Below are 25,852 nucleotides of genomic sequence, written 5' to 3'. Positions count from 1 at the left end.
ATTGTGCTGTGTGATAAAACTGCACCTTTCAGAGTGGCCTTTTATTGTGGGCAGTCTAAGGCACACCTGTGCACTAATCATGGTGTCTAATCAGCATCTTGGTATGGCACACCTGTGAGGTGGGATGGATTATCTCAGCAAAGGAGAAGTGCTCACTATCACAGATTTAGACTGGTTTGTGAACAATATTTGAGGGAAATGGTGATATTGTGTATGTGGAAAAAGTTTTAGATCTTTGAGTTCATCTCATACAAAATGGGAGCAAAACCAAAAGTGTTGCATTTATATTTTTGTTGAGTATATATGGATGGATGGATGGATTATGCGATGTGTGCCTATGATGAGGAATTTGAGTTTACTGATTATTTTTGCGGTGTCTGTGTTTTGCTGTTCTGCTCACTTTGTTTGTTTTGTGGTTTTGCGATAAGTATAAGTTGCTGATGTAAAAGGGGTAGGTGTATATAAGCTTTGCTTCTACAACCCCTGGCAATAATTATAGAATCACCGGCCTCGGAGGATGCTCATTCAGTTGTTTAATTTTGTAGAAAAAAAGCAGATCACAGACATGACACAAAACTAAAGTCATTTCAAATGGCAACTTTCTGGCTTTAAGAAACACTATAAGAAATCAGGGAAAAAAATTGTCAGTAACGGTTACTTTTTTAGACCAAGCAGAGGGAAAAAAATATGGACTCACTCAATTCTGAGGAATAAATTATGGAATCATAATCAAATCATTTTCATCCCCAAAACTAACACCTGCATCAAATCAGATCTGCTCGTTAGTCTGCATCTAAAAAGGAGTGATCACACCTTGGAGAGCTGTTGCACCAAGTGGACTGACATGAATCATGGCTCCAACACAAGAGATGTCAATTGAAACAAAGGAGAGGATTATCAAACTCTTAAAAGAGGGTAAATCATCACGCAATGTTGCAAAAGATGTTGGTTGTTCACAGTCAGCTGTGTCTAAACTCTGGACCAAATACAAACAACATGGGAAGGTTGTTAAAGGCAAACATACTGGTAGACCAAGGAAGACATCAAAGCGTCAAGACAGAAAACTTAAAGCAATATGTCTCAAAAATCGAAAATGCACAACAAAACAAATGAGGAACGAATGGGAGGAAACTGGAGTCAACGTCTGTGACCGAACTGTAAGAAACCGCCTAAAGGAAATGGGATTTACATACAGAAAAGCTAAATGAAAGCCATCATTAACACCTAAACAGAAAAAAACAAGGTTACAATGGGCTAAGGAAAAGCAATCATGGACTGTGGATGACTGGATGAAAGTCATATTTAGCGATGAATCTCGAATCTGCATTGGGCAAGGTGATGATGCTGGAACTTTTGTTTGGTGGCGTTCCAATGAGATTTATAAAGGTGACTGCCTGAAGAGAACATGTAAATTTCCACAGTCATTGATGATATGAGGCTGCATGTCAGGTAAAGGCACTGGGGAGATGGCTGTCATTACATCATTAATAAATGCACAAGTTTACGTTGATATTTTGGACACTTTTCTTATCCCATCAATTGAAAGGATGTTTTGGGGATGATGAAATCATCAAAACTGTGAAAACATTCCTTGCAAAAAGACACATAGGGTCAATGTCATGGCCTGCAAATAGTCCAGATCTTAATCCAATTGAAAATCTTTGGTGGAAGTTGAAGAAAATGGTCCATGACAAGGCTCCAACCTGCAAAGCTGATCTGGCAACAGCAATCAGAGAAAGTTGGAGCCAGATTGATGAAGAGTCCTGTTTGTCACTCATTAAGTCCATGCCTCAGAGACTGCAAGTTGTTATAAAAGCCAGAGGTGGTGCAACAAAATACTAGTGATGTGTTGGAGCGTTCTTTTGTTTTTCATGATTCCATAATTTTTTCCTCAGAATTGAGTGATTCCATATTTTTTCCCTGTGCTTGGTCTAAAAAACTAACCATTACTGACTGCCACAATTTTTTTTCCTGATTTCGTATAGTGTTTCTTAAAGCCAGAAAGTTGCCATTTGAAATTACTTTAGTTTTGTGTCATGTCTGTGATCTTCTTTTTTTCTACAAAATTAAACAACTGAATGAACATCCTCCGAGGCCGGTGATTCCATAATTTTTGCCAGGGGTTGTACCTACACCCTTTCGGTTGCATGGGTTGATTGGCTGAGAAATCAGTTTTATTTATTTTGTTTTATTTATTTGGTTTTTATTTTCGGCTGAATCACAATCAAGTTGACCAACTGTGGTGCACAAGAGGTGAAAAATGAAGTTCCTCAGATGAAGATGAAAATATTTCTAAAACAATCTATGGTATCCAGTGCTCAATGCCTGAAAATATTTTTGAAGTAACTGTTGCAAAATGACAGCGCATTGAACTAAACGTTAAATTCTGAAATCGGCTATGTATGGACACTGCATGCTATTGTAATAGCTGTCTTGTACGTGATTATATTATCAGTTTTTAGGTTGTGATTGTAGTGTCCTTTGTTTGTATTGTCAGAGATACATGTGACCATAGTTCTTGGTGTGGAATGCTATCAGCATATAAGGAATTATTCATGATTTCACATGGAAACGGCTCAAAATTTATTTTTTTATATGATCAAAAATAGAACACGACATCATTTCTGAAAAAAGTAACTTTATTGCTTAACTTGAAACATCCATCCCCAAAGTGGGAATACACATAGTAATACATATGTCAAAAGAACCTCTGTCAAAACTGTTTAATGCGACCTCTGCTGCCATATAACAGAACTGAAGTTATATACAGTGAGGAAAATAAGTATTTGAACACCCTGCGATTTTGCAAGTCCTCCCACTTAGAAATCTTGGACGGGTCTGAAATTTTCATCTTAGGTACATGTCTACTGTGAGAGACATAATCTAAAAAAAAAAAAAAACAATCCGGAAATCACAATGTATGATTTTTTTTTTTTTTAATAATTTATTTGTATGTTACTGCTACAAACACCTGTGAAAATCAATGTTAATATTTGGTACAGTAGCCTTTGTTTGCAATTAGAGGTCAAATGTTTCCTGTAGTTTTTCACCAGGTTTGCACACACTGCAGCAGGGATTTTGGTCCACTCCTCTACACAGATCTTCTCTAGATCAGCCAGGTTACTGGGCTGTCGCTGAGAAACACGGAGTTTGAGCTCCCTCCAAAGATTTTCTATTGGGTTTAGGTCTGGACACTGGCTCGGCCACTCCAGAACCTTGATATGCTTCTTACGGAGCCACTCCTTGGTTATCCTGGCTGTGTGCTTCGGGTCATTGTCATGTTGGAAGACCCATCCACGACCCATCTTCAATGCTCTAACTGAGGGAAGGAGGTTGTTCCCCACAATCTCGCAATACATGGCCCCGGTCAGCCTCTCCTTAATACAGTGCAGTCGTCCTGTCCCATGTGCAGAAAAACACCCCCAAAGCATGATGCTTCCACCCCCATGCTTTACAGTAGGGACGGTGTTTTTGGGATGGTACTCAGCATTCTTCTTCCTCCAAACACAGCGAGTGGAATTAAGACCAAAAAGTTGTATTTTGGACTCATTTGACCACATAACTTTCTCCCATGACTCCTCTGGATCATCCAAATGGTCATGGGCAAACTTAAGATGGGCCTGGACGTGTGCTGATTTAAGCAGGGGAACCTTCTGTGCCGTGCATGATTTTAATCCATGACGTCTTAGTGTATTACCCACAGTAACCTTGGAAACAGTGGTGCCAGCTCTCTTCAGGTCATTGACCAGCTCCTCCCGTGCAGTTCTGGGCTGATTCCTCACCTTTCTTAGGATCATTGATAAGCCACGAGGTGGGATCTTGCATGGAGCCCCAGTCCAAGGGAGATTGACAATCATGTTTAGCTTCTTCCATTTTCTAATAATTGCTCCAACAGTTGATCTTTTTTCACCAAGCTGCTTGGCAATTGCCCCATAGCCCTTTCCAGCCTTGTGGAGGTCAACAATTTTGTCTCTGGTGTCTTTGGACAGCTCTTTGGTTTTAGCCATGTTAGTAGTTGGAGTCTTACTGATTGTGTGGGTTGGACAGGTGTCTTTATGCACCTAACAACCTCAAATAGGTGCTTCTAATTAAGAATAATAAGTGGAATGGAGGTGAACTTTTTAGAGGCGGACTAACAAGTCTTTGAGGGCCAGAATTTATATATATATATATATATATATATATATATATATATATATATATTTTTTTTTTTTTTTTTACTTCTCACCAGTTTTATTTATTTAATATTACTTTTTGTTGTTGCAATATTGGTTCAGAATAAGCTGAATATGACATGGAATAAACACTGAATTCTTGTTTTAATAACTTCTATTCTAGTTTGAATTCTATTCGTATAAAACAGAATTTTGCTTTTTTATTGTGAATAAGAGAAAAAACAAAGTATAGTTTCCAGTGAAATGCAGTTTGTGAGCACAGCCATGCCTCCTGGGGCTACGTGTTGAGATTTTTGTTTGTTTGGGGTTTTTTTTAATGCCGCTTCATTGTGCACGCGTTTTGTGTGTCATCCTGTTCTCTGTAGGTGTTGAGTTCTCCTTGCTACAGAACCTGACAGAAGCTTTTCCAGATGATGACGCGCACTATGTGATTCGATTTGCCAACAGCCTCTTTCTGCAGGAAGGTGTAACCTTTAACCCAGAGTTTCTGCGTATGATGAGGAAGTACTTCCGGGCAGATGTGGAGACGGTAGATTTCAGCGAGTCAGTAGCAGTGGCTGAACAGATCAACAGCTGGGTCGAGAATCAGACAGAGAGTGAGTCACAAAGAAGAAAATATACAGAAACAGCCCACACATACAGTGACTGGTGTTTTGTCTCCCAGGGAGAGATGAGTGAATGAATGCATCTGAAGGCATCTGATCTTAGGCTTCTAACAGTGTGCACAGAACAATTTACTGATTCCAGGTAAGATCCGTGAGCTGCTTTCAGCTGAGGACTTCAGCAGCTTGACCCGCCTGACCCTTGTCAATGCAGTCTACTTCAGAGGCTCCTGGAAAAATCAGTTCAGGCCCGAAAACACCAGAACCTTCTCCTTCAGCAGAGATGATGGCTCTGAAGTCCAGACGCTTATGATGTACCAACAAGGAGATTTCTACTATGGTAGGGCTGAATACTGTGTGACAGTTTCTTCTTTCTTCTCTGATGCCCTTGAAAATTGGTTTGTATTTCTTGAGGATATTTCAAATGTTAATCTGAAATCCAAAATATTCATATTTGTGATGTTATTCCCTGTATGATTTCTTTTTCTCTTCCTCTGTATGATGTGCTGTTAGAACTTCCTCTTCACTGGCACAGAATTCTCGTGCTCCGTTTGTCATAGAGCACTAACAGTGCAGAGTTAATTTCAATGCAGGAATTCCTGCAGTGAAATGAAACTGATGGAAAGTTCAATCCTTGAATAGACAAGCCTCATGTGCCAGCATTTCCATCATTATGAACCAAAAACCAACAAAACTTTTTAGAGGTTCACAAATGTCATAAAGGTTGTGTTAATCTGTATTTTTTTCAAAAGATCGAATGTGAAACCTCTAATGACATCCAAAATGCACCCAGATCGGGTTGACAGTGTCACACCTAGACAGTGTGACCATCACTGTTATGGCACATTTATCTTACAGTATAATTTGAAGGACAAATGGCCATGGTATGTATCATGGTATATTCATTTATCTTAAAATAAAATATTTCTGAAAGGGTAAAACACTGCTACTGTATATCAACTGTATGCTAGCTATTTCTGTACTGTTATGGTAACTGTATTACTAACTGTATTTCATGTAATTTCATAATACAGATGTATTTTGCATTTATTATGCAAAGCTAATAAAAAAATAAAAATGGTTTAACCAACAAACATACACCATATAACACTCATAGATGTTTTGCATTTACCATTTGTGGTTGAATGTGAAGTTATAGAGGATGAAATATACAGAAATATATATATATACTCAACAAAAATATAAACGCAACACTTTTGGTTTTGCTCCCATTTTTTATGAGATGAACTCAAAGATCTAAAACTTTTTCCACATACACAATATCACCATTTCCCTCAAATATTGTTCACAAACCAGTCTAAATCTGTCATAGTGAGCACTTCTCCTTTGCTGAGATAATCCATCCCACCTCACAGGTGTGCCATATCAAGATGCTGATTAGACACCATGATTAGTGCACAGGTGTGCCTTAGACTGCCCACAATAAAAGGCCACTCTGAAAGGTGCAATTTTATCACACAGCACAATGCCACAGATGTCGCAAGATTTGAGGGAGCGTGCAATTGGCATGCTGACAGCAGGAATGTCAACCAGAGCTGTTGCTCGTGTATTGAATGTTCATTTCTCTACCATACGTCGTCTCCAAAGGCGTTTCAGAGAATTTGGCAGTACATCCAACCAGCCTCACAACCGCAGACTACGTGTAACCACACCAGCCCAGGACCTCCACATCCAGCATGTTCACCTCCAAGATCGTCTGAGACCTGCCACTCGGACAGCTGCTGAAACAATCGGTTTGCATAACCAAAGAATTTCTGCACAAACTGTCAGAAACCATCTCAGGGAAGCTCATCTGCATGCTCGTCGTCCTCATCGGGGTCTCGACCTGACTCCAGTTCGTCGTCGTAACCGACTTGAGTGGGCAAATGCTCACATTCGCTGGCGTTTGGCACGTTGGAGAGGTGTTCTCTTCACGGATGAATCCCGGTTCACACTGTCCAGGGCAGATGGCAGACAGTGTGTGTGGCGTCGTGTGGGTGAGCGGTTTTCTGATCTCAATGTTGTGGATCGAGTGGCCCATGGTGGCAGTGGGGTTATGGTATGGACAGGCGTCTGTTATGGATGAAGAACACAGGTGCATTTAATTGATGGCATTTTGAATGCACAGATACCGTGATGAGATCCTGAGGCCCATTGTTGTGCCATACATCCAAGAACATCACCTCATGTTGCAGCAGGATAATGCATGGCCCCATGTTGCAAGGATCTGTACACAATTCTTGCATGGCCGGCATACTCACCGGACATGTAACCCATTGAGCATGTTTGGGATGCTCTGGACCGGCGTATGCGACAGCGTGTACCAGTTCCTGCCAATATCCAATATCCAGCAACTTCGCACAGCCATTGAAGAGGAGTGGACCAACATTCCACAAGCCACAATTGACAACCTGATCAACTCTATGCGAAGGAGATGTGTTGCACTGCATGAGGCAAATGGTGGTCACACCAGATACTGACTGGTATTCCCCCCCCCCCCACCCAATAAAACAAAACTGCACCTTTCAGAGTGGCCATTTATTGTGGACAGTCTGAGGCACACCTGTGCACTAATTATGGTGTCTAATCAGCATCTTGATATGGCACACCTGTGAGGTGGGATGGATTATCTCAGCAAAGGAGAAGTGCTCACTATCACAGATTTAGACTGGTTTGTGAACAATATTTGAGGGAAATGGTGATATTGTGTATGTGGAAAAAGTTTTAGATCTTTGAGTTCATCTCATACAAAATGGGAGCAAAACCAAAAGTGTGTGTGTGTATATATATATATATATATATATATATATGTGTGTATATATATATATATATATGTGTGTATATATATATATATATATGTGTGTGTATATATATATATATATATATGTGTGTATATATATATATATATATATGTGTGTATATATATATATATATATGTGTGTGTATATATATATATATATATATATGTGTGTGTATATATATATATGTGTGTGTATATATATATATGTGTGTATATATATATATATATATGTGTGTGTATATATATATATATATATATATGTGTGTGTATATATATATATATATGTATATGTGTGTGTGTATATATATAGTTGTGCTCAAAAGTTTACATACCCTGGCAGAATTTTTGCTTTTTTGGCCATTTTTAAGAGATTTATTTACATTAATTACAAAGAAATACAAACAGTATGGCACTTTATGGTAAATCTGCATGGAGGAGGCAGTTCACAAAAACTGAGTGAATGTGCAAGAAGGAGAAGAGTGAGGAAAGACACCTAGACAACCCAGGAGAAGTTATGGGCTTATGTGGCTGTGATTGGAGAAATTGTGCACAGTGCAAGCTTTGCATTTTGCATCACTACTCTTAGCTTCATAGTGGAGTAGAGCAGAGGAGGATTTTCTTTCACCAAAACAGATCAAATCCAGGCTTGCATCTCAGATGTACCTTCTGGCAATTTGAAGCTAAACTTTCAGGTCTTCTTTTTTAAGAAAATCCTCCTCTATACCACTTCATCATGAAGATGGATAACTGGTGATACAAAATTGCAAAGCTTGCGCTGTGCATAATTTCTCCAATCACAGCCACGTAAGCCTATAACTTATTCTGGGTTGTCTGGGTGTCTTGGTGGCTTTCCTCACTCTTCTACTTCTTGCACAGTCACTCAGTTTTTGAGAACTGTCTACTCTATGTAGATTTACCATAAAGTGCCATATTGTTTGCATTTCTTTGTAACTAATGTAAATAATGTCCGAAACATATTCAGTGGCAGGTTTACCATCAGAGAGCCTCGTCCACAACTACCACAAAAGACTTCAAGCTGTCATTGATGTTAAAGGGGCAATACACAGTATTAAGAACAGGGGTATGTAAACTTTTGATCAGGTTCCTTTGGGTAGTTCTCTTGTCATTTTGATTTAAAAAGAGGAAACACAGTTGTTTGACAGTAAATGGCTTCACCCAACCACTAACCATGAGTGAAAAAAAGTTTTGTGTTGTCATTCATGTTTTCTTAAAAATGGCCAAAAAAGCAAAAATTCTGCCAGGGTATGTAAACTTTTGAGCACAACTGTATATATGCCATTTTTGCTGTTTGTTTGTACATACACTGTACTTATAGTATGAATCCTACAGAATGTGTTATACGTAAATGAGGCCACATATTTGATCGTGTATTCACACTTAGATTAGCTTGGCAGCAGAATCTGAATGTTTATGCAGCTTTAACTCAGTCTTCAATGTGTGCCAAAGTTCATATTGCACTCCAAGCATGACTTGTGCCACTTGGAATTGAATGCTTTCATTCATTTCTTAACCCTTGATCTCAGTTTTCTTATAGAGCTTCCAACTGGTGTGTTTCAACTGTTAGAATCCTCCTCAGTTGAAAGTTTTTTTTATGCATGTGCAAGATAGTACCTCTGCTGTGTTACTGGCAGGCACACATAGACTGTATTTGCTAACACATGGAACCAAAACTGGTTGAACAAGAAATAAATACTAAGCTCTGCAAGTCAGGGTGGTTTCATTGGGAAAATGTTTGTATTAAGCCCAAATAAATTGACAGTGGGGGAAAATATACGAGGTCTATTAGAAAAGTATCCGACCTTATTATTTTTTCAAAAACCATATGGATTTGAATCACGTGTGATTACATCAGACATGCTTGAACCCTCGTGGGCATGCGAGAGTTTTTTCATGCCTGTCGGTTACGTCATTCGCCTGTGGGCAGTCTTTGAGTGAGGAGTGGCCCACCCTCTCATCGATTTTTTTTTCATTGTTTAGGAATGGCTCAGAGACTGCTGCTTTGTTTGATAAAAAATTTTTCAAAATTGTAAGGCACAACTAAGTGGACACCATTCAATAAATTCAGCTGGTTTTCGTTGAATATTTTAACAGCTGATGAGAGATTTTGGTCTGGTAGTGTCGCTTTAAGGACGCCCCACGGTGCCTGACAGCGATCTGCGCTCTGAGGCGGCGTCATCTCGCTGTTTCAAGTTGAAAACTTCCACATTTCAGGCTCTGTTCACCCAGTAAGTCGTCAGAGAACAGAGAACTTTCAGAAGAAGTCGGCATGAGGAGTTTATTCGGACATTCCACTGTTAAAGGTCATTTTGTAATGAAAGAACGTGCGGGCAGAGTCGCATGTCGGGCCGCACCCAACCGCGGGGGGTCGCGACAGGAAAAACACCTCCGTTGGAAAACTTAATGGGCAAGTTGGAACATGCCCAGCTGTTAAACAATTTCTCAGTTGCTCACTTGTTGAAAGCCATCAAAAGCCGCCTGAATTTTACAAATGGTTTTCAACACGGAGGTGTTTTTCCTGTCGCGGCGCACACAGGTTTGCGGCGTCATCACGGAAACGACTCAGGGAATTTGCGCGCATGTTCTTTCATTACAAAATGACCTTTAACAGTGGAATGTCCGCATAAACTCCTCATGCCGGCCTCTTCTGAATCTTCTCTGTTCTCTCACGACATCCTGGGTCAACAGAGCCTTAAATTAGGATGATTTCAGCTCGAAACAGCCAGACGATGTCGCCTGGGAGCGCTGCGCGACGTCCCGCTCCGTGGGAAGTCCTTAATGCGACAGAAACACCCCATAATCTCTCATCAGCCATTAAACTTTTCACCGAAAACCATCTGAATTTCTCGAATAGTGTCCACTCGGATATCCCTCACAGGTCCTGAAAAAAGTTTGATAAAGCAACGCGCGCCGTCTCGAGCAGCGTCTCAAACAAAGGAATTCAGCCGAGAGGGCTGGACCAGTGCTCACTCAAAGCCTGCCCACAGGGAAATTACATCACCGACACGCGTGACAAAACTCACGCATGCGCACGAGGGTTCAAGCATGATTGGTGTAATCGCATGTCATTCAAATCCATAGTTTTTTTTTTTGTTTTTTTTTTAATAAAACTGCCGGTCAGTTTTATAAGATACCTCGTACATAGTAGAAAGTGACTGAATACATTTCAAAATTATTTTCAATTTGCAGTAAGTCATAAAATTCACTGACATCTCAGTTGTGAATGATCTGGTGTTTCTTAGGTCATCCTTTCAGTTTGAACTCAGCCTGTATAAATGCAATGCAAACAAAAAGTAAGTAAACAAAAAATATTGATGTTCCTATACACATACAGTTGTGCTCAAACGTTTACATACCCTGGCAGAATTGTTGTTTTTGGGCCATTTTTCAGAGAATATGAATGATAACACAAACTTTTTTTCACTCATGATTAGTGGTTGGTTGAAGCCCATCTATCCATCCATCCATCCATTTTCTTCCACTTATCCTAGGTCGGGTCACGGGGGCAGCAGCTCAAGCAAAGCCGCCCAGACCTCCCGATCCACACACATCTCCCCCAGCTCCTCCAGGGGAACCCCGAGGCGTTCCCAAGCCAGCTGAGAGACGTAGTTCCTCCAGCGTGATCTGGGTCTTCCCCAGGACCTCCTCCCAATGGAACGTGCCCGGAACACCTCTCCAGCGAGGCGTCCAGGGGCATCCGGAAAAGATGCCCGAGCCAGCTCAGCTGGCAACTTTCGACGTGGAGGAGCAGCGGCTCGACTCCAAGCTCCTCCCGAGTGACCGAGCCCCTCACCCTATCTCTAAGGGAGCGCCCAGCCACCCTGCGGAGGAAACTCATCTCGGCTGCTTGTACTCACGATCTTTGGGTCATGAGCCAAATCTCATGACTATAGGGGAGGGTCGGAACGTAGATTGATCGGTAAATTGAGAGCTTTGCCCCCCTGCTCAGCTCTCTCTTCACCAGGATGGTCCGATACAGCGACCGCATCACTGCAGATGCTGCACTGATCCATCTATCGATCTCACGCTCCATCCGTCCCTCACTCGTGAACAAGACCCCAAGATACTTAAACTCCTCCACCTGAGGCAAGGACACCCCACCAACCTGAAGAGGGCAAGGCACCTTTTTCCGGTCGAGAACCATGGCCTCGGATTTGGAGGTGCTGATTTTCATCCCGGACGCGTCACACTCGGATGCAAACCACCCCGGTGCACGCTGAAGGTCCTGGTTTGACAAAGCCAACAGGACCACATCATCCGCAACCAGCAGAGATGAGATTCTTTGGTTCCCAAAGCGGACCCCCTCTACACCCTGGCTGTGCCAAGAAATTCTGACCATAAAGGTAATGAACAGAACCAGTGACAAAGGGCAGCCCTGGCGGTGGCCAACGTGCACTGGAAACAAGTTTGACTTACTACCGGCAATGCGAGCCAAGCTCCTGCTGTGGTCGTACAGGTAATCCTCTGATAATCCTCCTGCAAGCCCTTAGCAAAGGACCCCGTACTCCCGGAGCACCCCCCACAGGGCGCCTCGAGGGACCTGGTTAAACGCCTTCTCCAGATCCACAAAGCACATGTGGACTGGTTGGGCGAACTTCCATGAACCCTCGAGCACCCGATGGACGGTATAGAGCTGGTCCAGTGTGCCGCGATCAGGACAAAAACCACACTGCTCCTCCTGAATCCGAGGTTCGACTATCGGTCGAATTCTCCTCTCCAGCACCCTGGAATAGACCTTACCGGGGAGGCTGAGGAATGTAATCCCCCTGTAGTTGGAACACACCCTCCGGTCCCCCTTCTTAAACAGAGGGACCACCACCCCGGTCTGCCAATCCAGGGGTGCTGTCCCCGACCACCACGCGGTGTTGCAGAGACGTGTCAACCAGGACAGTCCCACAACATCCAGAGATTTAAGGTACTCGGGACTGATTTCGTCCACCCCAGGAGCCTTGCCACCAAAGAGTTTTCTGACCACCTCAGTGATTTCGGCCTGGGTGATGGACGAGTCTGCCTCTGAGTCCCCAGTCTCTGCTTCCTCTTCGGAAGACGTGACAATGGGATTGAGGAGATCCTCGAAGTATTCCTTCCACCAAATTTCTTCAAGGCTAACCGATAATCCTCCTGCAAGGCCTCTCTGAACTCCTCCCAGACCCGAGTTTTTGGCACCAAAAACAGCAGGCACCAGAGACCTTGCGACCACAGCTGCAGGTGGCCGCATCGACAGTGGAGGTGGAGAACATGGTCCACTCGGACTCCATGTCTCCAACCTCCCCCGGGATCTGGGAGAAGCTCTCCCGGAGGTGGGAGTTGAAGACCTCACTGACAGAGGGTTCTGCCAGTCGTTCCCAGCAGACCCTCACGATATGTTTGGGCCTGCCAGGTCTGACTGGCTTCTTCCCCTCCCAGCGGATCCAACTCACCACCAGGTGGTGATCGGTCGACACCTCAGCCCCTCTCTTTACCCGAGTGTCCGAGACACGTGGCTGAAGGTCAGATGATACGACTACAAAGTCGATCACCATCCTCCGGCTCAGGGTGTTGTGGTACCACGTGCACTTATGGACACCCCTGTGCTTGAACATGGTGTTCATGATGGACAAAGTGTGACTAGCACAGAAGTCCAACAACTGAACACCACTCGGGTTCAGATCGGGGAGGCCGTGCTTCCCAATCACACCCCTCCAGGTCTCACTGTCGACGCCCACGTGGCCGTTGAAGTCCCACAGGAGGACAGTGGAGTCCCCAGTCGGGGCACTATCTAGTACCCCTCCCAGAGACTCCAAGAAGGTTGGGTACTCTGCACTGCTGCTTGGCCCATAGGCCGAGACAACAGTGAGAGACCTGTCCCCAACCGGAAGGCGTAGGGACACAACCCTCTCGTTCACCGGGGTGAACTCCAACACAATAAGCAATAAGCAATGCTACCCCAGCTCGCCGCCTCTCAACCTTCCGCACAGGCTCAGGCTCCTTCCCCCCCAGCAAGGTGACGTTCCACGTCCCAACAGCCAGAGGCTGTGAGCGCGGACCGGGCCACCGGGCCACCCACCCTCGACTGCCACCCAGTCCTCTCTGCACCCGACCCCCATGGCCCCCTCTGCAGGTGGTGAAGCCACAGGAGGGCAGGCCCACATCGCTCTTTCGGGCTGAGCCCGGCCAGGCCCCGAGGGCTCAGGCCCGACCACCAGGCACTCGTGCGCGAGCCCCAACCCCAGGCCTGGCTCCATGGTGGGGCCCTGGCCCCGCTATACCCGGCGACATCTCAGTCCTTGATTTCGTGTCGTCATGGGAGCTTTTGAACTGCACTTAGTCTGGTTCATCACCTAGGACCTGTTTGCCATGGGAGACCCTACCAGGGGTATGAAGACCCCGACAACGTAGTTCCTAGGATCATCCGGGAACGCAAACTCCCCCACCACGATAAGGTGGCAGTTCGAGGGGGAGTTGGTTGAAGCCATTTCCTGTTAAACAACCGTGTTTCCTCTTTTTAAATCATAATGACAACAGAAACTACCTAAATTACCCTGATCAAAAGTTTACATACCCCTGTTCTTAATACCCTGTATTAAGAACAGGGTATTATCATCACTGACAACATCATACTCTTTGTATCACATTGCAGTATTTGGTGTTTTTTGTGGTACTGTGGGGTATGAGCCCCTTTGGAATAGAGCTCTGCAGATGTTTTTACATCTTATTTATTTATTTTCCGATGCACTTGCAAAGGCATGCATCATGTTGTCACTGCAGTGCAACTACAGTTGGTGTGTTTATTTTGGTGCATTCCATTTTTGTCGAGTGAGATGGTACATTTGCATACAGCTACGAGCATTCACAAGCCACACACATATGTGCACATTCACATATTCAGGAAGTGAAGTGTGTGTATGTGCACGCACTTAAAAAGGCACAAAATAAGGACACCTCCTTGGGGAGAAGAGTGTGTTTGCATTCTTCTGAAACATATTTATATTTGTTAAGTAAAACGTTTGGGAAGCTACAGCCTGCATTAGCTGCTCTCGAAAGATAAGGCAATGAAGAATGTTAAAATAATTTGTAAAGTATAGTTTTTGGGTCCTGTGATAAATATTAGTAAGCACAATATATACTTATCTTGAAAATGAGATATAAAAGTGAGTGTTGTACTTAGAAAGACTTATAATTGGTCTTTGACACTAAGTGATGCCTGGGAAGAGCTTTGGAGTTATGAGGTCAATGGACTGATGTGTTTAGCAATGCTGATTCCTTTGCAGGAGACCAAATGTGTAAATGTTTTTGGCCCTGTTCTTTCCTGTCCAAATAACTGGATGTTTTTGGTACTATGTCTCTTCATAGGATCCTCGGCAGTGGCGGCTGCTGGTCTTTCAGAGGATCCGTTGTGTCCAAAAATAAAATTAAAATATTGCCAGGACACACAAGTGTGCTTTAGCATCCTTTGTGTGTTGTTTCGCTGTTCTAAAGACCAAATTTCCCTGTGATCTATGCAGTTTATAGACAGTATTAAAGTTGAGCAGAGTTTGTTAAAAGCATGGTGTCAGTATTGGTGCACAAAGACGTCAACTCCGCGCACCTCCTTGCTGAGAGAAGGGGGGGGACTGCTGTCTTTCTCTCTATACAGTCTATGCTTTTTCTGGCCTTTCTCCACTTCAAACGTAATCCAACTAATGAACTGAAATCATGTAAACCGGGTTTTTCCGATTATCACATTACTGAAGTGCATGTAAATGTGTCAGATCAGATTATTACAGTTATCTGATGACTAACACATATCTGATGGTGATGTAAATGTTCTCATTGTGTCTGTGCGTCATTACAAAGAGCATAAATAAATGAATAAATAAGCCCACACTACAATTTGTATCAGCACTTGTGCCAAAATGTCTGAACTTGTGTCACACAGACTCAGTAAATTGAATGAAACCTGTCACATGACCCAATGGGTGTGAGATTTCTGCAATTGGAAACTTAGTAATTGTACAAGTTCATTTACAAAAAAATAATCAGCCTTTTTTGATATGAGTTAATTACTTGTGGTGAACTTATATGAGTTCCAGGTTCTAAAATATAACTATTTTATGGTTTTCAATGTTTTATAGTATTGTGAAATGAATGTCTTGGATTTTAAACATGCATGGACATCCTAGTCATTTTAAAATTAAGAAAACTGTAATAGCCATTTTTCACTATTAGCAGATTTATTATTTTTTAAATAGAGTAAATGATTCATTACAGTAATATCATGTACAGATTAAACGATAATGAAAATGATTTCCCTGCTGGAGGAGAGAGAGATGACAGACAGTTCACACCTGTTCGACTTGGACAATGCTGACTTGTAAAAATGTAGTATGAATACAAGAAGCTTGTTTTTGCTCCAAGATTATACATTTTGTGTTTGGCTTAGTCTCCCTGTGTGAAGGCAGACATTTCTCAGACATTCACATCGGCCTTTTATATTAAACGTAGTTTTTGATGTGGCTTTACTGTGATAGAGCTACATCCAGAACAATTCAGTGGGCTTTAACAAGTGCATCAGAGAAATGAGAACACATACTGTGATCACTGTGCATGACTACTGTGTTTTAACATGCGTGTGTATGTTCCTCTTCAGGGAAAATCTGCATGTGTGCACTTGCAGATGTATGTCTCTTTTAGTGCCTACATGTAGATGTTTGCGTCTCACCAGGTGAATTTAGTGACGGCTCCCAAGAAGCCGGCGGTGTCTATCAGGTGCTGGAGATGCCTTATGAGGGAGAGGACATGTCCATGATGATTGTTTTGCCCCGGCAAGAAGTACCCCTGGCTTCTCTGGAGCCCATCATCAAAGCACCGCTGCTGGACGAGTGGGCTAGTAACGTTAAACGACAGAAGGTGGAAGTCTATCTCCCCAGGTTAGACATTGGGACACTCACTCACTCATCTTCAACTGCTTACTCCAGTTAAGGGTCACAGGGGGTTGGAACCTATCCCCGCAGTCACAGGGCATGAGGAGGGGTACACTCAGTCTCACAGCTGTTTGTGATGGCATTACAAACATTCAGTTGATCTATGGGTTTGTGATATTGTCACGAAAATGGGGTGCTTTTCGTGATGGGGGCACAGATTAATTTTGTGACGGGGCATGAAATGCGGGGTGGCAGGGTGCTGTGGGGGGGGGGGGGGGGTGGTTATGGCTAGAGTTAGGAGAAGGGGAAGGATTATAAATAGTAAAATTTGAAAACCTGTGTCATGAAAAGCACCCCATTTTCATGACTTGGGAGTGAAAAAAGCGTAAGACTGGGTTGGGTGGGGTACACCCTGAACAGGACACCAGTCTTTCGAGATTGGCACATCACACTATAATTTCATTTGAATTGTTTGTTTTGGCAAAGATCAAATTTTGGGATGTTTTTATTATTATTTTTTCCCCCTACTACTCCGTGGCCCTTTGGCCGAGTTCCACCGAACTTGATATATGGATGAGAGTCAACCCCCTGAACTGACCATAACAGGTTACTTTTGGCACATGGAAATGACAAAACATTGTAAAAAAAATCAATGGTTACATTTTTGATTTTCGCACTGGTGTCCACCAAATTTGGCACACATATGTAGGTGGGTTCTCAAATATCACAGGCAAAATCAAATTTCAGTCACTGAGGTAAACGTGATTGGGGTCAAAGGTCAAATTTGACGTTTTTCACTCCAATTTGCACCATATATGTAACTAATATGGAGGTGGGCTCCAGAATGCCCCAGCTAGGTCAGATGTGCCAAAGGTCAGTCATTGGGGTCAAGGTCATATGTCTGTCTTTTAGCATACTCCTCCCACATCCTTTATCTGATTTCTGCTGAACTTAATGAAGATTGTCCCTGAAACTGCTGTTCAGAGTCATGAAATTAGATGTTCAATCCAAGTCGGACCAAATGTGACACACATTTAGGTGGATTCCAGACGTGCCCTGTCACAATTGCCAAGAAGGCCAAGGTCAGTGGTGTCAAATGTCAGATTCCCACAGCCCTTAGTGTCTTTATGGGTAGTATTTCCCAATACAGTAAATCATGTGAAACTGCATGATATAAAATAAAAAAAAAAAAAATGGGACGTAGCATTCTGTTAGACAGATGGCCTGATGATGGTCAGTCTTTTGTACTGTTGCTGTGCTACATCAGCCTGTAATACTTCCATCCATCCATCCATTTTCTTCCGCTTTATCCGGAGTTGCTGTCGCGGGGGCAGCAGCTCAAGCAAAGCCACCCAGACCTCCCGATCCACACACACCTCCCCCAGCTCCTCCGGGGGAACCCCAAGGCGTTCCCAAGCCAGCCGAGAGATGTAGTCCCTCCAGCGTGTCCTGGGTCTTCCCCGGGGCCTCCTCCCAATGGGACGTGCTCGGAACACCTCTCCAGCGAGGCGTCCAGGGGGCATGTGGAAAAGATGCCCGAGCCACCTCAACTGACTCCTTTCGACGTGGAGGAGCAGTGGCTCGACTCTGAGCTCCTCCCGAGTGACCGACCTACTCACCCTATCTCTAAGGGAGCGCCCAGCCACCCTGCGGAGGAAACTCATCTCGGCCGCTTGCACTCGCTGTAATACTTTGTAATTTTAAAAACTCCCACTGGTGTCCTCTTCAATTAAAGTTAGCAGTCAGCGCTTTCAACAGAAGGTGGCAGACATCAGAATCTGACATCTGCTGCACAGATTTTGACTCCTGTCACCAAAATGCGTGATCTGCGATTCCTTCTCAGTAACTCCTGTTTCAGACCAGACATCTGTGACATTTAATGCAAATTGTCATGAAAAAAAAATCATAAAACGTATGTTTCTTTAATGTGAGCTGCATGATGGGGTTTTTTCCGACAGCTGTTTAAGTCAGCTGCTGTGCAGCTCATAAATGAGAGCTGTTAATTTGCAGCCCCTGTGCCATGTTTGGCCCAGATGCATTTTGTGTGGACATGCTGGACTTAAACTTTAAGAAAACGGGCGTGCACATGAGATCTGTCAGGAGGGATTAAATAAATTAAAGTAAATTTGCACATTAAATGTTGCTTATAGTCAAACATATTGTGTGCGCCCATGCAGTTGGAGGTGGAAATGTTGTGATGCTGAACCTGAGTGATCCTCTTGGGGTGTTCTTTAATACGAAAAATATGGAAAATATTTGTGTATTTTTCTGTGATTTATTTATTTTTTTGCCTAGCTTTGCAGGACTGGTAGATTTACAGTGTATAAATAAAGAGTACATCACTTATGTTTTGCTTTTGTGTTTTTGAGCTCACATTTATGTAGTGCACCTTGTGTATTGAAGGGGCGTTCGCAGAGAAACACCCTGCTGCGTATTTCCCTATATATATATATATATATATATATATATATATATATATATATATATATATATATATATATATATATATATCTTTTTGTCACAAATGTGAAATGAAGATGATTTAATTCACACACAACACTGCTCCTGCTGTGTGTTATTAACACAACATCATGTTTACCTGATCAAGATGAATGGCTGAACACATCCAATTCGGCTACATTAGCTGTGGGTGGAGCAGAGGTGGGTAACATGTAGAGCAGGCATCGTCTAGGATCTGTACTAAGTAGCTCTGATCAAAAGAAACCTTATACTGAATAGTCGTGGCAGTGTTCACAACTTTTTTCACAACTCTTAAACTCTAACCTCACTGTTCAGGTTCAAGGTGCAGCAGAAAATTGATCTGAGGAACACTTTAAAAGAGCTGGGGATAAGGAATATCTTCACCAAAGATGCTGATCTCTCTGCCATGGCAGGTACCAAAACCAGTGGCACATTGAGCACAACACAGAAAGCAAGCACACAAACAGACATGAACACACAAAAAGCATACAAAATATATTCATCTTAGGAAGATTTCTGCATGAGAATGTGATGCAGCATTTCTGCTCCTTGACTGCAGTCAAGTAGCCTGTAGGACCTTCTAAGGTAACCAAGGTAACCGGCATGCGGTGGGCAGGTCATAACTGTCACATCGTGTGGTAAAAATAGCGACAGAGACAGGTGTGTGTGTGTGTGTGAGAGAGAGATGTAAAGATGGATTTTATTTTAAAAGATGAAAAAGCAAGCAAATATCTTGAACAAATTACACGTGCATTAAAAAAGTACAACGTAAGATACATTGGAGGCAAGTGATGAAACAAAAAGATCACTACGAGAAACCCATATCTAGGCTTCATAAACTGTTAACCTGCCTTGTTCTGTTTTATTAAAAAAGTCTGTGTGTGTGTGTGTGTGTATGTTCCAGATGGCAAAGACCTTTTTATTGGGAAGGCGGTGCAGAAGGCCTACTTGGAGGTGACTGAGGAGGGGGCAGAGGGAGCCGTTGGCTCAGGTAGACTTTATCTTCAAATCTTCAGCCTAATGGATCCAATCCACAGAACACTCTTCCGTCATATTCAATCCCAAATAGCAAAATTGGACCACGTTTTGAAGCATCATATTAACTTCTTGATCCATCCTTGTCTGAAATATTTGTTGTGATTTTTTTTATCATGTCTGGCCAAGTACCCAGCTTCTTTCTTTTGTTTTTGGGCAGGTTGCCAGGTCTGCACATTTTAAGCCACCCAGTTGCCAGGTTTGCACTTTATAAGCCAGCCTGTTAAGAAGCAAGCGAGATTAACCCATTTCATCCTGATTTTGGACTTTTATGAATCGTGGGTGATCGTAGTAGAACAGCGGCCTGTGGCATTGCTCTGTAATCTCTTCTGTTAGTAGCGTTGGAATCAGTAATGATGCATTAAAACAGTAACATATGCGTTTAATATAAATATTAGAATTTTTAAGACAGATACCAATTTCGATACTTGATGATTCTAAAATCAAATATGCCGATATATTAATTCGCCAAACACCACCCAGCATAAATTATTATTTTCTCTTGTTTTGTGTAGGTTTTGGAATAAATCCTCACAAACATATCATGACATAGTATCAGGCTGGATGGTCAGGAATTGCTGGACACAAATGCACAGCTCAAACAAACAGCTCTGGTTAGTAAAAGGCTTTACTGGTGAGGATTGCAGAGGTCTGTACACGAGTAGGCAGTCAAGGAAAAGCAGCAGTAGAAAAATCATCAGGCAAAAAGGCGTGGTTGTTGCAACATACTGGAGGTCAGGAACACACAAGGAGCCAGGCAGGACTATGGAACGCAGGTACAGAGCTGGAATGAAGGCCCAAGGCACAACAAACTGGTGAAGAACTAACACACCCATTGAGCTTATACGAGGGCTGTCAATAAAGTAACGGTCCTTTTTATTTTTTTCAAAAACTATGGATTTCATTCATATGTTTTTACGTCAGACATGCTTGAACCCTCATGCGCATGCGTGAGTTTTTCCACGCCTGTCGGTGACGTCATTCGCCTGTGAGCACTCCTTGTGGGAGGAGTCGTCCAGCCCCTCGTCGGAATTCCTTTGTCTGAGAAGTTGCTGAGAGAGTGGCGCGTTGTTTGATCAAAATTTTTCTAAACCTGTGAGACACATCGAAGTGGACACGGTTCGAAAAATTAAGCTGGTTTTCAGTGAAAATTTTAACGGCTGATGAGAGATTTTGAGGTGATTCTGTCGCTTTAAGGACTTCCCACGGTGCGAGACGTCGCTCAGCGCTCTCAGCCGCCGTCGTCAGCCTGTTTCAAGCTGAAAACCTCCACATTTCAGGCTCTATTGATCCAGGACGTCGTGAGAGAACAGAGAAGTTTCAGAAGAAGTCGGTTTCAGCATTTTATCCGGATATTCCACTGTTAAAGGAGATTTTTTTTAATGAAAGACGTGCGGACGGCTCGCAGCCGCCGCGACGCTCCGCCACAGGAAAAACACCTCTGTTGAAAGCCTTAAAGACAAGTTGGAACATGTCCTGCTGTTAAACAATTTCTCATATACTCACTCCACTGAAAGCCATCAAAAGCCGCCTGGATTTTACAAATGGTTATCAACACGGAGGTGTTTTTCCTGTGCCGCCGCACCGCGTCGGCTGCGTCCCGACGCGCGGACCCGTCCGCACGTCTTTCATTAAAAAAATCTCCTTTAACAGTGGAATATCCAGATAAAATGCTGAAACCGACTTCTTCTGAAACGTCTCTGTTCTGTCACGACGTCCTGTGCGGCGGCACAGGAAAAACACCTCCGTGTTGATAACCATTTGTAAAATCCAGGCGGCTTTTGATGGCTTTCAGTGGAGTGAGTATATGAGAAATTGTTTAACAGGCAGGACATGTTCCAACTTGTCCTTAAGGCTTTCAACGGAGGTGTTTTTCCTGTGGCGGAGCGTCGCGGCGGCTGCGTCCCGACGCGCGGACCCGTCCGCACGTCTTTCATTAAAAAAAATCTCCTTTAACAGTGGAATATCCGGATAAAATGCTGAAACCGACTTCTTCTGAAACGTCTCTGTTCTGTCACGACGTCCTGGATCAATAGAGCCTGAAATGTGGAGGTTTTCAGCTTGAACAGGCTGACGACGGCGGCTGAGAGCGCTGAGCGACGTCTCGCACCCTTAAAGCGACAGAATCACCTCAAAATCTCTCATCAGCCGTTAAAATTTTCACTGAAAACCAGCTTAATTTTTCGAACCGTGTCCACTTCGATGTGTCTCACAGGTTTAGAAAAAATTTTGATCAAACAACGCGCCAGTCTTTCAGCAACTTCTCAGACAAAGGAATTCCGACGAGGGGCTGGACGACTCCTCCCACAAGGAGTGCTCACAGGCGAATGACATCACCGACAGGCGTGGAAAAACTCACGCATGCGCACGAGGGTTCAAGCATGTCTGACGTAAAAACATATGAATGAAATCCATATAGTTTTTGAAAAAAATAAAAAGGACCGTTGCTTTATTGACAGACCTCGTATAATCCCAGGTGACAGTCAGCAAATCAGAAACAGGTGTGCATGGAAAGCACCAGAACAAGGGCGTGGCCAGAGAGAGGGAAACACCCATCACCAAGAAACAAGAGACAGACAAGAGAAGTAGAGACAGACAGACTCAAGCAGAAAAACCCAGCAAGAAAATCAACAAACAAAAACCAATGAACTAAGAAAATAAACAGATCAGATCAAAGAAAAAAGCAGGTAACTAAACAAACTCGAACCCTGACACATAATGCAGTTTGAAATTAAATTAGTTTTATTTATGAACAGTATTTGAACAACACTTGAAAATATATTAGTTTTGATAAATAAGACTGCCGTATATTAACACATGCTGCCAAACTACTGTAATGGAGCAAATTGTAAAAGCTCCGTGCAGTGCTCTTGCAGTGAAGAAAAAGTCTTCTCGAAACAAAATCCATACAGGTGGACTTTGCATGCTCTTCATCCTGCACGTCTGTCAAAATAGTTGTGGCTCCTACCTATCAACAGCTTCAACTCAAAGCTGAAAATATTCACTTTAAAAAACATCTTGAGTGTTGTGTTTCAGATTGACTGTGTTGACTAATCGAGGCAAAAGTGATGAAACAGGGTCATTGTCCAGTTACGTATGGACCAAAGCGAAAATTCACAAGCAAACTATATAAGGTAGAAGAGTCTTAGGTGGTTGCTTTGAATTACATTTGATTGCAGATAAGACATTCAGTCATTCATTAATTTTTTTATATTCCAATTAAGGGTCACAGGGGCTAGAGTCAATCTCAGCATTCACAGAGCGAGAGACACAGGACACCAGTATGTCACAGGGTCACATATTGACAGACAAATGCATTCACACATTCGGTCAGTTCCAAGTATCCAGTTCACCTAACTTTCATGACTTTGGAAGTGGGAGGGAGCCGGAGCACCTGAAGAGAGCCCATGCAGACATGGAGCGAACATGTGAACACAGGAAGGACCAGGTGGGAAGTGATCCCAGGACCTTCTTGCTGTGAGGCTACAGTGCTAACCACTGATCCACCCTGTCACCCCAGAAAAGACATTTCAAAATTGAAATATTAACAAAAAAAAAAAAAAAAAATCTATCTTAAAGATGTACAATTTCTGTTACTTTACTGTCAAGTGAACATTTTTCCAAATGTCACTGAATAACGGCATGCTCTCCCCCCCCCAATCAGGAATGATCGCCCTGACGAGGACTTTGGTGCTGTACCCGCAGGTCATGGCTGATCACCCGTTTTTCTTTGTCATCAGAAACAGGAGCACAGGTGTGTGCACGGACTTTTGATAAACGTGTTGTTGTGCACGTCTGTGCCAGTGCGTGCAGCTGATGTTCTTGTCTGTGCCTCTTCTCACCAGGGTCCATCCTCTTCATGGGCAGGGTCATGACGCCTGAGGTCATTGAGTCAAATGACCACGACTTTGACTCCATGTAAAGGCGGTGTGAGGTCAATCAGATCTGACGTCATACGTGCTACCTGTCCTCCGCCATTATCTTCAGCTGTGTTTTATACTCTTTATGGCGATATCGTAATAAGCTGAATATTATGATATATATATATATATATATATATATATATATATATATATATATATATATAATGACACATAATGTGACTGTGTTTTGATACTGAAAGCTTTAAACATTTGCATACAGATGGACAGAAAAAGTTGTAAATATTCTCTAGTAAAGGACAGTTTGTATATGAGTACAATATGTAATCCACGCACGACCCCTTTAAGTTCAGCAGCTTTGGATTCACTCACGACAGTTTTCTCACTTTCTTACTGCAGGTCTGTGCCCACGCTTTAATTATGCCCCTGTACATTTGACGTTGTGTTCTATACAGTATATACACTCAGTATTTATTGCAGACTAAATATGTGCAGATTTTGTCCTTATACAAAGAATCCTAGTAATATATAAATATATCTGTTCCAGACAGTATTACAGTCATTTATTTTTACACCATAGGCACATGGCTAAACTGCTGATGAACGAATATGCCTTATCACATCTGAGTGGCTGATTAAATGCCAGCTGGGCATCTCACAGGTGAGCCGAGGAGATGGCGTAACCAAGGTGGGTTGCTATAGAGATAGACTGGAGCACGCAGGCAACTCCTGCTCTGTTTCTGGTGTGCATACTGAGAAAAAATGGTAACACCAGCTGTATTCCGTCTTTGACTCAATAAAAACATGAATGTGTTCCCATTACAAATTCTGTCCTTATTTATGTGGCGACTCGTGTTCAGATGTAAGCTGTGTTTTAAAGGACATTGCAGTTTGTTATCCACAGCAGCATTTAACATTTTAACTAGCAAGAAATCAACACAGTTTTCTGTCATCAGTATGTTTAAAAAACAGGTATGCTGAGAAATCACCCATTTGTAAAATATGGTTGAGAATAAGATCCATCAACACATCCACGATTGCATTGTGTTGCAGCAGAAAGGAATATCCTTTGGCAAATTTGACCACAGCTGGAGAATTCCAGAACCCACTTCCATGTGTGTAGTGTACCAAGTTTGTCAAACTTGAATGAAAAACTTTAAATGAACCCAATGATTGTTATTTAATACATTTGATCTCATCTGAGCACTTCCTGAACCCACCTCATATGTGTACCATGTTCGGAGGACACTGGAGTGGAAAAAATAGATATATAAATTTTGACATTTGACTCCACTGACCTTGATGTTTTTCAGAACAAGCTCTTTTCAAGGGCATTTCTGGGGTCACCCTTCATCCTCACACCATGTTTGGTGGAATTCCAACCTGGGATGAGCAAGGGAATAAAACACACAGACAAATGTTTGTCAGAGTTAGTAAGATGCTTCTGACAGACAACCACCAGAGAAAAAAAAAACAATATCCTGATGGGCTCATACATGAGACAAAGACAAAAGCAGGTCAACAGAAAAATGCAAGTATGAGGTGCTGACTGGAACATTATGCCAACAATGGAACACAAAGGTGCCAGAAGTGGGTGTTGCAGCTGTAAACGTGGTTCAAGGGGAAATCAAGTGGGTGTACAGGGTGGCGCAGGTCCTGGTAATGGAATGAGACTGGAACTCTGAGGCCACCCGGTGGAAAGATGGGGTATCACAAGTTAAAAGTCAATGTGGAGCGGAATAAAACGACCTACGTGTCTGTAAAGTTATGAATAATGTTTTGGATAGTCATTAAAATACAAAACACGTATTATAAAGGTCGAATTAAACACATTTTCAGAATGTCCAGATTAGGTTGAGTAATAATAATAAGGGCCTTTATTGTCATTGTACATAGATAAATACATACAATGGAAATTGTTCTCCGCATTTAACCCATCCTAATTACAATTAGTCACAATCCAACTACTGGGAGCAGT

The 25,852-nt window shown here is 42.7% G+C and overlaps 1 protein-coding gene across 2 annotated transcripts in view; it reads left to right on the top strand.

Moving 5' to 3' along the window:
* Window positions 1-24,639, top strand: part of serpini1 (serpin peptidase inhibitor, clade I (neuroserpin), member 1) — a 76,125-nt gene extending 51,486 nt beyond the window's left edge. Inside the window, exons 2-8 of one of the 2 annotated variants that reach the window (XM_034168119.1) lie at window positions 4,541-4,771; window positions 4,923-5,117; window positions 16,279-16,483; window positions 19,274-19,371; window positions 19,863-19,949; window positions 23,658-23,747; window positions 23,839-24,639. In XM_034168119.1, coding sequence (XP_034024010.1) covers window positions 4,541-4,771; window positions 4,923-5,117; window positions 16,279-16,483; window positions 19,274-19,371; window positions 19,863-19,949; window positions 23,658-23,747; window positions 23,839-23,915 — 983 coding nt within the window. In that variant the 3' untranslated portion in view covers window positions 23,916-24,639. The remainder of the gene's footprint in view (window positions 1-4,540; window positions 4,772-4,922; window positions 5,118-16,278; window positions 16,484-19,273; window positions 19,372-19,862; window positions 19,950-23,657; window positions 23,748-23,838) is intronic. The other variant, XM_034168120.1, reaches the window with a different exon arrangement.
* The last annotated feature ends 1,213 nt before the right edge of the window (window positions 24,640-25,852 follow it).

Source organism: Thalassophryne amazonica, chromosome 4 (genome assembly GCF_902500255.1).
Source record: "Thalassophryne amazonica chromosome 4, fThaAma1.1, whole genome shotgun sequence".
NCBI classification, from domain to species: domain Eukaryota; kingdom Metazoa; phylum Chordata; class Actinopteri; order Batrachoidiformes; family Batrachoididae; genus Thalassophryne; species Thalassophryne amazonica.
Note: the sequence above shows the minus strand (reverse complement) of the source record. Positions and strands in the feature narration are given on the sequence as shown.